This window comes from Myxocyprinus asiaticus, chromosome 31 (assembly GCF_019703515.2).
Source record: "Myxocyprinus asiaticus isolate MX2 ecotype Aquarium Trade chromosome 31, UBuf_Myxa_2, whole genome shotgun sequence".
In the NCBI taxonomy this organism is placed as follows: Eukaryota; Metazoa; Chordata; class Actinopteri; order Cypriniformes; family Catostomidae; genus Myxocyprinus; species Myxocyprinus asiaticus.
The window spans coordinates 19,881,732-19,893,856 of NC_059374.1; the positions used below are offsets into that span (position 1 = coordinate 19,881,732).

Genomic DNA, 12,125 nt, shown 5'->3' on the forward strand with positions numbered 1-12,125 from the left:
AAAGTGCAGAATTAAAATATTTCTCATTTATTTTAAGTAATTATGATTCTTTGCTTTATATTTTTCAAAATCCCTTGTTTATTTCCAGGTTTAAATTAGATTTTGAATCCCACATTTTCGATGTGGTCCCCATTGTAAGTATAATGGAATGCAGTGCAGAAATATAAAAAATATGGAAGTAAACTTAGTAAAGGAAGGGCGGATAAGCAAACAGTGAAACCTCAGGCATGTGTTTATGGAAGACACCTTTTCAAATGTTGACATTTTTGCAAGCCTAATTAGTCATATTTGTGCACTGCCTGTCGCTGTTCAGTGGAAGCGTTGAAGACAACCCGTTTAATCCAGAAACAACCAAAGCTATAGCCTCAAGCCTAAATGTCATTTATGCGTTCTTTTTATTTTCACAGGAAGGTGGGTGTGATAAAGCAATAAACGGCACAGTAAGTGTGAATAAACAGATGGTTGATCATTTTGCTTGAAACGGGCATGTGGAGTAGAGTTGTTGGCTAAATGATCAGAGAAAAGTGATTCACACAAGCACATGGAAATGTCGAACCTGGACATGTTGTCAGGGGAGCAGGCCGAGTTGTTTCCCGTTGAGATGCTAGTGTCCATACTGTCCGAGCTCTCCAGACTGAGGGTGTCATATGCTGGTTCTCCAGCAGAGGGTGCTGTGTGATGGAGAATGGAGTGGTGCACAGCCGGGGCGGCATTGGAGGAGAAGGGATGGTTGAGCTGCGTCTGGGAGCCATGGAGCGCCTCCCACTGGCACTGCGCCTCCACTGCAGCTTTCTGCTTCAGCTCGGCCAAACGCCTCCGCTGCTCCTCGATAACTTGCTGGCCTGATGTAAACAAAACACATGGCAGACAAATACACAAATGAGACATGCAGAGAATAAAAAAGTGTCCCAAAAGCTAACTATCAATTTCAACTGTATCCCTCTATGACACTGTATTCGCATTCTCACAATAGTCAAAAAGACTTTCTGGATTAGGAACTACCACCATCAAGTACATGCCACCCTCATAGAGCTCCAGTACATGAAACCAAAATGACTGCACATCCATTTAGGATGGCGCAATATACTCACAATTTGCTCTTTCATACCTCACACAAACATAAAAATATGCATATGTGCGCTGAATAAACAGCCCAAGCAATACCCCTGATTCAAGATCCCAGTTAATATACAAAACTACTATTATTTATTACTACTATTTTACACAACTTATGATAATATACATAAGAACTATGAAATAACAAATGGAAGAATGGGAATTATGTTTTAGGTTCTTCAAAGCAGCTACCCTTAGATTGCACCTTTTTAAACAGTATTGAAGGAGTTTCCATGTATGTTGGGCAATTGTTGGCTGCTTTTCCTTCACTATACAGTCCAGCAGATCCTTTTCCCACATTTTTTTTTTGCAAGATATACTTACATAGGCAGAATATGTTTACAAAATTTTATGACATCAAATGTGTCCAAACTTTTTACTGGTAGTGTAGCTAAAGTGTATTAACCATATGAAACTAAAAGATCACTGATATGATTATTCCAGGGTTCCCACCCTTTTTGACCATTTAATTTCCATGACTTTTCCATGACTAGAAAAATGTATATTCATACAGTATATTTATGACTTCTAAGATTTTATTCATTTCCATGACCTAGAATTTTCCAGGCCTGGAAAACACAATTTTAAAATTCCCTGATATTTCCAGGTTTTCAATGAATGTGGGAACCCTGTTATTGTAATCATGATCCACATTTCTCCCATTCAACAAATGTTTTAAGAATGCCTCTCAGTGAAGATAGAAAAGCTTGAACATGGCATGTCAGCTCCAGTGTTGCATTAGAACTGAGAGGGGTGAGGATGATGAAGTTATACCTGTGGGACTGTCCGTGCTGGAGGAGAACTCAAACACAGAGGGCAAGAATTCTGTTTGAGGACATGGAACAATAGAGGAAGATGTACAAAGGGACACAAAACAAAATGCAACACAAGATGACAATGAAAGGACCACAGGAGGAAGACTTATGATGTCATCAGTGTCACTGAAATTTGATGGTGTAGTCACATCAGTTTTTTATGTTGACTAGTAGCACTAAAAGACAACTAAATAGAGCTGGACAGAGCTCAGTCGCCTTTTCCAAACTGTCAATGTGCTGTGTTTCACATTACCTTTCTGTTGAAGGGCCAGCTGCCTTTTGGTCTCAATGTCCTGCAGGGTGGCTGTCAGGTTGCGTGGGAGACTCCCCGTGCTGTTGGCTACCATCAGAGGACTCTGGGTAAACAAAACAACCAATTATTTTCACTAGCATATTTAACAGTAGGGAGGGGACCAAATTACTCAATTAACTTATGCAAAAGATCCTGATAACTGTGGAATGAATGCACTATTTATCCTGACAGGGGTGTAACAGAGTATTTACCCTGGCAGGAACATAACAGATAGTGGATGCAGTGTTTACCCTGGCAGAAGTGTTGCGTCCGAGTGTAGCTGTGGTGTATGTGGGGGACAGGCCAGCGGTGACTTTAGGTCTCAATGAAGATTGGCTTGTATCACTGTCTAGACGGGAGCGGTACACCTGCAGGTCAGATATGTGAACATTAACACACCAAACCGTGAATAAAATTAAGTTGCTCTTTAAAGAACCTGGGATTATTTTATATTTGGTACTGCTCTTTAAAGGACAGTTCACCCAAAAATTAAAATTCTCTCATCAAAAGACAGTTTACTCACTTTCATGTCATCCCAAATGTGTATGACTTTCTTCTGCTGAACACAAATGAAGATTTTTAGAAGAATTTCTCAGCTTTGTAGGTCCATACAATGCAAGTGAATGGTAATCAGACCTTTGAAGCTCCAAAAATCACATATGGCAACATAAAAGTAATCCATACAACTCCAGTGGTTTAATGTACATATGCAATCACTTTGGGTGAGAAACAGATCGATATTTCAGAATATGAAAGTGAAAGTGGAGATTTATTGTAAAGAATATTGAGCTGTTTCTCACCCACACCTATCATATCGCCTCTGAAGATTTAGATTTAACCACTGGAGTCATATGGATTACTTTTATGCTGCCTTAATGTGAGCCTTGGAGCTAGAAAAGTCTGGTCACAATTTACTTGCATTGTATGGACCTACAGAGCTGAAATATTCTTCTAAAAATCTTTGTTTGTGTTCAGCAGAAGATAGAAAGTCATAAACATCTGGGATGGCATGAGGGTGAGTAAATAATGAGAATATTTTTTGTATTTTTGGGTGAACTATCCCTTTAATTTATGTTACTAATGTGAACTTGAGCTTAATGGCTTACATCAATATAAATGCTAACTGTAAAATTTCAAGGAATATTGCCCCACAAAATGACAATTCTGTTATAATTCAGCATGAATATCAACTTAAATTTTGGTCTGTTCCTCACACAAAGTTATCATATAACTTCAGAAGACTTGAAATACAGCAAATGAGTCATATGGACTACTTTATTGGTGCTTTTATGGTGCTGTTTTGTTGCGGTCGACCGATATATCGCAGAAGCCAATAATCAGCCTATAATCTGAATTTTGTAATTATCGGCACTAGCCAATAAATGTTCCCTTTCAGCCGATTAGTTTCTCAAGCCGCAACGGTGCCAAGAATCACCTGCTTTCACGTGAATGAGCCATCTGAGATGTAAATGACCAATTACAGTTCGTTTTGTTGTTACCACAATAATAGCTGTGTCACCGTGTCACCACAATAATAGGCCGGTGTGCAATACAAATTCTATCATATATTATCTGCAAATATGTGGATATCTCATTTTGTTCAAAGTATATTTTTATGCATGCCTTTTTAGATAACACAAACATACAGAAAAAACAACCCACTTCGACAAACCCCAGTACTGCACCCATGATATATACATACAAATACACAAGTGTACTTAACACGTAAAAATTATAAGCTACAAAATAATAATAATAATAATAATAATAATAATAATAATAATAATAAACACCACAAACAAAACAAAAACAGGAGGGCAACACTAAAATTCACAGATTCAAAGAATCAGAGTCCATCCTTTCCATAAATTAAAGTACAGGTTGCCAGATAGTGTGAAATTTAAGAGTACTCTTATCTTGTGTAGAGCAGCGAATTTGTTCCAATGCCAGGTGATGCAATTTGACCATTGATCCAGTGTTTAAAGTTAGGTGGGGGATTTATCCTTCCATTTAATTAGAACAAGACATCTAGCCAGCAGTTGCAAAAGCTGTCATTTATTTACCTGGGCTACTTATGTGTACTTCTTGAGGAACAACCCCGAACACCACTACAATGGGAGAAGGCTCAACACACAATTCCAAAACCTCTGAGAAAAAGGAAAAAATTGATTGCCAGAAAACATATAATTTTGAACACGACCAGAACATATGCGAGAGAGTGCCTGGTTCTGTTCTACATCTGGTTTAATTCTAGACAACTTTACTTTAGACCAATACAGACGATGAACAATTTTGAACTGAATAATTGTATGTCTCAGACACACTGAAGATGAGTGTATTCTGTTGAGTATGTCCTGCCACAGCTCGTCTGATAGTTGAATGTTAAGTTTCTCCTCCCTGTTGTCTTAATGAGGTCAGAGGTTTCAGGTTATCTGAACTAACAAGAGAGTACACTATACCAATTGTCTCCTTAAAACAGGGTCGAATTTTTAATAAATTATCTAAGAGAGAGTCAGGTGGTAATGATGGCAAGCAGGCAAAATAAGATTAACAAACTCAGAAGATGTAGATATCTAAAAAAAAAAAAAAAAAAAAATGTGATTGAGGGATATTAAAATTTGTTATTAGAAATTTAAAAGATGCAAATTTACCATCCACATAAAGGTCTTTATATGCACTAAGCCCATTTTCAATCCAAATTTTAAAAGCACCATCCGCAATAGAAGGTATTAACATGTTATTTCCGACTATAGGGGCATATTTTGATAAATCATTAATGGAGAAAGCTCATCTAAACTATCCAAATTTTTAAAGAGTGTCTCACAACTGGATTTACAGAATACCTTGAGATGGGCTCAGAGAGAGGACTAACGCATGTAAAGAGGTTTGACTACAGGATGCATTTTCAAGTTTCAGCCACTTAGGGTTATTTCATCATTGAAGCAATGCACCCAATACAACACGTTCCTTATATTAGCGCCCCAATAATAATATTGAAAATTGGGTAAAGCTAGCCCACCATGGAGATGGTGCCGCTGTAGTATTTCTTTCCTATCCTAGGATTTTTTTTATTCCAAATTAAGCTGGATACAAGTTTGTCTATCTGTAAAAAGAATGTTTTAGTTAAGAAAATTGGGATGCGTTGAAATAAAACAAAAACCTAGGCATAACATTCATTTTAATAACATTTATTCTCCCCCCAATGATAAAGGCAATAGATCCCAGCGTTCCAAATCTTCCTTTAAACTGGTTATGAGTGGCAGAAAATTGGCATTGTAGAGGTCTTTAAATTTATTGGTAATCCAAACTCTAATAAATCCAAAATCCAAGATTGGAGTACTGCTAATTTGGTTGTTAAATTTATAGGCATAAGCTCACTTTCTGTACATTAATTTTATATCCTGATATTCTACTAAAGAATCCAGCAGGTCAAGGAATCTTGGTAAGCTTGTTAAAGGATCAGTCAGGTATACAAGAATATCGTCAGCATAAAGTGAAACTTTCCATATGCCCTTAATAGCAATCTCACTGTGCAGTGCTATTGCTAGTGGTTCTATTATCAAGGCAAAGAGAAGGGGTGACAAGGGGCAGCTTTGCCTAGTACCAAGTTGCAGAGGAAAAAAGGAGGACAGATTACTATTTGAGTGCGACTGCCTCCACAGGTGAAGAGTACAGGACCTCAATCCAACACACACATTTTTGACCAAAGACAAATTGTTTCAGGGTATAAAAAAGGTAATCCTACTCCACCTGATCGAAAGCTTTTTCAGCATCTAAAGATGATAATATCTCTGGAGAATCGGATGAAGTGCGACTATAAAGAATATTAAAAAGCCGACATATGTTAAAAAATAACTGCCTGTTTTTAATGAATCCCGTCTGATCATCCGATACCAGAGAAGGAAGGGCCGTTTCTAACCTCAGAGCAAGCATATAAGCAAGCAACTTGCTATCAACACTGAGGAGAGAAATGAGATGAAACGAACCACATTCTGAAGGATTTTTATCTTTTCTGAGCATAAGAGATAAAACTGTCTGTCACTTGGAGGTAATGAGCCAGACGTAAATGATTCTTTGTAGACGGAGAGTAAAGTGGAGCTAGCTCATTGTCAAGTTTTGTAAAAAATCACTTGGGAATCCGTCAGGTTCTGGGCATGCAGCGGATTTATGTCGTAATTGGTGTGCAAGAATCCAGCCAATATTTTCACCATGTTTGTATATCCGGTGAAGTGTTTTGTTAACTCGATTTTCAGCCTGCTTAGTTTGTAAAAGGTTAAATTCAGTTTAAAGCATCAGTTGTTTTGTTTTTTATAAATCAGGTGATGGAGCTCTAGTCAGTACTGCATCTAAATGTATTATATCACTAGTAAATTCTCAAGGCATGCAACTTGAGCTTTTTTCTTTTTGGCACAGTATGATATAATCTGTCCCCTCAGATATGCTTTCATGGCTTCCCATACAGTTGATGAGGACATTCCTGGAGACATATTGTGCTGCAAAAACATGGCTATTTCAAATGAAATAAAATTAACAAAATCATCTGAAAACTCATCTGCAAGCAAGAGAGTGTTTAAACACCACGGTCTATAACTAGCTTGTGAGACTGGTATTTGTAATAACATTGATAAGGGAGCATGATCTGAGATCACTATCACATGATATTCACATTGGCTAACTAGTGGAATAAAGTTTTTGCCAATAAAGAAGTAATCTATGCGAGAATAAGTCCTATGAACATTTAAAAAAAAAAATTTAAAAAAAGAATAACATCTGGATGTAGGGTTTCGGAAATGGCAAAAATCCAGTATCCCATATGTAGTGAGAAATAAATCAATTGTACGAGCCGCATTACATAACAGAATAGATTTGGTTGAGCTGCGATCTAAGTGTGCAAGTGTACAATTAATCTCCTGCCAAAACAAGGTAATGTGTGTTCAGATCTGGTATACGAGAGAAAAATTTGTAAAAAAAAAAAATGCATGGTCGTCCCAGTTAGGCGCATACACATTAGCCAGAATGACTGGTGTATCATATAGCTTCCCAACTACTATAATATACCTGCCTCATGAATCTGTTTCAACTTTTGACATTATGAATGGGATGTTCTTATTAATAAGGATTACCATCCCTCTGGATTTGCTATGAAAATTGGAATGGTATAATTTGCCTTCCCACCCTCCTCTTAATCTGAAATGATCCAATGTACATAGATGGGTTTCCTGAAGGAAAGCAATACCTACATTAAATTAGTTGAAATGGGAGAGAACATTTTTGCATCTAACAGGATGATTTAGAGATTTTACTTTCCAGCTGACAAAACTGACCTGGCAACTTGCAGAACCATTCAAAACTTGTCTCTTAACCATATTCCTGGTTGTGTGTTAAGATACATTCAATAGACTCATAAAATAAACCAAAAAAAGAAAACTTAAAGAAAACTGTAGTGCAGTTTCATCCCACCCCTTGTCACCTATCAGAACATGGTGACCCCCAAACTCCTTACATGAGCATCCACACATATGTGCTTGTAGTGGAGGACAGGCTGCTCTACTGTAACCATACAACCAATTTAAAACTGCACTCTTTTATAACACTGACCTAATGATTTAACAGGTATACATACGAAAAACGAAAGTATTACATATACTGTGCAAATAATAAAACTATAATGAGAGAGAGTCCACGTTAGGTTTCAATCTATAAATGGGTCTAGATCTTATTGTTATTCACTCACCTAAGAATGGAATAGACCCATAATACAAAAGTCCATTCGTTACCTGTCTAGCATCAGTTCGACTAACCGTCATTAGAATGGGGTACCGTCATTTTGGATAATGTTTGACTTTACATAGTTCATCGCTTCCACCGGGTCCTGAAAGTCTTTTTCAGTACCATTATAGGTAATATGGAACTTGGCAGGATGGAAAACACCGTAGCAGATGCCTTGGCGATCTCTTCACCTCGTTGAATGTGGATCTGGTGCGGGCTACACTTAGGGGATAGTCAGGAAAAACAGAGATTGTAGTTTGTCCATATTTCAAAGTGCCACCCACCTGCCTGGCCTTATGGAGAATTTCGACACAGTACTGATAATAATGTAACTTCACGACAATAACACAGGGTTTTCCATTGGGTTTCTTTGGTTGAAGACCATGATGCGTTCTGTCAACAATCACGTCTTTGTCCATGCAGAACGCTTCTCTGAGCAACTTCGAGACTGGAGAGCTTGAACCAGCCCACTCCGGTACATTATGATATTTGACCTCCTCATTCGACCCTCCATGTCAAGGCATTTATCCCGTAGTCCAGCCACCTCTGCCTCCAGCCTGCGTACAGTACACTGTATGTTGATTACCTCGTCTGAACATACGGTCAGGCTGAGACATCTGTCACTGTCCGTTTCATCGTGTTCAGGTCAAAGCGAAGTAGCGCTATACTGTTAACAACCTCCATCTTAACGGATTGTAGCTCGTTTTTAACTCAAATTCGTCAGCAAGGACAGTCTTTAACTCTAACATGAGTAGAGCAGAGATTTCCTCTTTTACAGAAGCTGATCCTTCATATCCACCATGCCTGTTGGCTTGCCAGGCGACTTGCTGCACTCAGTAACGTTTCCATCCAAGGGTTTTTTTGCAACAAAAGGTGTAACGCATCAAAAAGTTTACCAATATAGCTGATGGAAACCAACATTTTGCAAAAATTTCACAAGTGTTGACATAATATTTTTCCATTTAACTCTAGCACATAAACTCTATGTCGACACTTCAAATGTCGCGAAAAACTGGTTTGGAAACACTTTTTGTCAAGAAAATTGGCATTAACGCATAACTGTAGTGTCACATGACACAATTTAACCCAATTGTTAGCCTGTGTTAATCATGACGACAAGGAATACATCCTTGAAAGCCAATTTATTGTATGTGAAGCATTACTCGCACTGTTATGGATTGGTCTTAACAGCATACCTGCACAGATCCAATGCTGCAAACACATCTGCCTTATGACACTTCCAGGAGTGCCAACACAAATATCTTGTATCATGCACCTGTCAACGACAAGTGCAAGGAGAACAAAAGAATGGCCACTCTTTGTGATTAATTTAATCGCTGTAGCCATCCGTTTATTTATTAAAGTTGCTTTTCCACACCATTCAAAATAATAGACGGCAGTCATGGAATTAGCCCACAATACAAAAAACATAATTTCTGTGCACAAAGATGTTTTAAATTAACAATAAATACACAATACTAGGAGAAAAGCATCAGTGTGCTTTTTTGGAACACTCAATTCTATAAAATTATTGTTTATTTATTTTATTTTTTTAATTTGATCCCCTTTTTCTCCCCAATTTGGAATGCCCAATTCCCACTACTTAGTAGGTCCATGTGGTGGCGCGGTTACTCACCTCAATCTGGAGTGGGGGAGGACAAGTCTCAGTTGCCTCCGCTTCTGAGACAGTCAACCCGTGCATCTTATCACGTGGTTCGCTGTGCATGACACCGCGGAGACTCACAGCATGTGGAGGCTCATGCTACTCTCCGCGATCCACACACAACTTACCACACACCCCATTGAGAGCGAGAACCACTAATCACGACCACAAGGAGGTTACCCCACGTGACTCTACCCTCTCTAGCAACTGGGCCAATTTGTTTGCTTAGGAGAACTGGCTGGAGTCACTCAGCATGCCCAAAATTCCCTGTATTAAATAAAATAAATTAACAAACAAATAAAGCATTAAATTACAAAAATAAATTACCAAATGAAAAACTAATATTGTTAGGCCTATATAATTGCCTTTTCTTTACACAAACTTAAATTAACCTTACCCTGTTCTGTAGATGAAAAAAGTCAGCTGAATGACATTCTCAGAATTTTCTACTTTTTTCAAGACTATAAACTATCAGAACTATTTGTCCAATGCTGAGTTCACTTTCATAAAACTAGCTTTTGAACATTTTAAAACTTTTAAATATTTTAAATCTAACCCTCTTTACCTCGGATCACATTTGCTGAGCTTCAGAAAATGTAAATTGCATTATGACGCTAAAATTTATTTTAGATCAAGTTCAGTTGGTCGTTAAAAGTTGCTGGACAAATATGTGGAACATAATGCAGTTGTGATGGCAATGCTTTAGATTAGATGATTGTTCAAAATAGCCTATTTAATATCAGGAATGTATCATATGTAAACCCTGATATTACACAATTTTTGTACATGCAATTTACTATTATATTAAATTGTTAGATATATCGGTATTATATCGTCTATTGGCCACCCTGCTCACTGGATATCGGAATCAGCTATTAAAAAAAAAAAAAGATTGGTCGACCTCTACTTTTTTGTCCTGTTGGGAGCTTGAAAATCTTTTAATTTCAATTTCTTTCCATTTCATTTCAATGGAAAAGAGCAGCTCAGAAATTCTATAAAATATATATTTTGTGTTCCATGAAAGAAAATAAATCATATGGGTTTGCAGTGATATGAGGTGAGTAAATTATGACGAAAAAAAAAAAAAAAAAAAAAAAAAAAATCTGTCCTTTTTGAAAATTACAATATTCAACTATTCCTTTAAACTGTGTTTGCATAGTTTAAAGTCCAAGGTTAAACAGCATTCATAGCTTTATTTGTGAAAATGAAAGCACCTTTTGTCTTAAATATTAACAGTTTAACACCTTGTATATTCATTAACAAGAAACACTTGGTACATGCATGGCCAGTATTTCATTTAACAAAAGGCCCTTTACAGCTCTTTCTCCAGAGAAATAGTTCAGTGACAGACTGTTGGAAAGAAAACTTTGAGACTAGTCAAAACAAACACATTAATTGGTACTGGCATCAAAACACCAACAAAAACAACCTTGTTTAGATGCAACAAGATAAAAGAGGACTATGAAGATGAACATGTGAAAGTGTGGAGGGGTACAAGAAGGTGAGAGAGAAAGCCGGGTCTCTGGCTGTTACCTGCATAGGCTTGCATGCTGAGAAAGCTTTAGCCGGAAGGGGAGGAGGGCAGAGCTGGTTTGCATCTCCAGCTGACATGACCTCCTGATACCAGCGCTCTAAATCTAGAGCGGCCGCCTGAGGCCTGCCCCACTCCCACTGACGCTTCGAACACACAGCACAGAGAGCACGAGCAGGAAAGAGGAGGAGGAGCAGTGGAATGCCAGAGAGGAGGAGAGATGCAGGAGAGAGAAAGAAAAGAGAGAGTTAATGAGCAATAGAAAGATTTGTTAATTCCCAAAAATGCTTTTTGGGAATCAATCTCTCAGAAGAGATATTCATGGCATGGAAACCCCCTGAACCTAATCAAGCTTTTCCTCTACTAATGTTTTAAATTAGATTACGTATATAAATTATATATGTCGTTATTTGCAGAAAATCTTGAAGTGCCAAGTTTGAATGTGCAGACATGTGAATGAGATATGAGTGCTCTGTTAGAGAGGAACATGTTGAGTGAATACATTGTTACTTTTTATGTGCATTTTTTAAAATTCACTGTCTTTGTATTTAAAATAGCACCATTCCACTAAACTTTTCCATTTGTGTTCCTTTGGAACAACACAAGGGTGAGTAAATGATAAGAATGATGAGAAAGTAAATGAGAATTTAAATTTTTAGGTAAACTGTCCATTTAATGTTCTAGGCAACAGCTTATTTTTACAACACATTTGTTGGCGTTTCTTTGTCCATCTGAAATGATCAATGTTTGACAATCATCGACAACCAGATGCACAGTACTTCTATCCCTCATACCATCATTTCCATCTAAATAAATTTGGCATTTTCTGACTAAAGTTTATTAAATGTCTAGATATATGCAAACTACGTTCAAACTGAGTGGAAAGCTGATGTCGTCACAGTGCAAACAGGTTTAAAATGAGATCTGCCATACAAAAGC

General features: G+C 37.5%; 1 protein-coding gene across 3 annotated transcripts in view; it reads right to left on the reverse strand.

Moving 5' to 3' along the window:
* The window catches only part of LOC127422203 (pleckstrin homology-like domain family B member 1), a 122,412-nt gene that overhangs the window by 19,937 nt on the left and 90,350 nt on the right, over window positions 1–12,125 (reverse strand). For all 3 annotated transcript variants that reach the window (XM_051665535.1, XM_051665534.1, XM_051665536.1), the window contains 3 exons: window positions 2,475–2,591; window positions 2,185–2,287; window positions 557–842 (listed from right to left, as the gene is read on the reverse strand). In XM_051665535.1, the coding sequence (XP_051521495.1) occupies window positions 557–842; window positions 2,185–2,287; window positions 2,475–2,591 (506 nt within the window). The remainder of the gene's footprint in view (window positions 1–556; window positions 843–2,184; window positions 2,288–2,474; window positions 2,592–12,125) is intronic.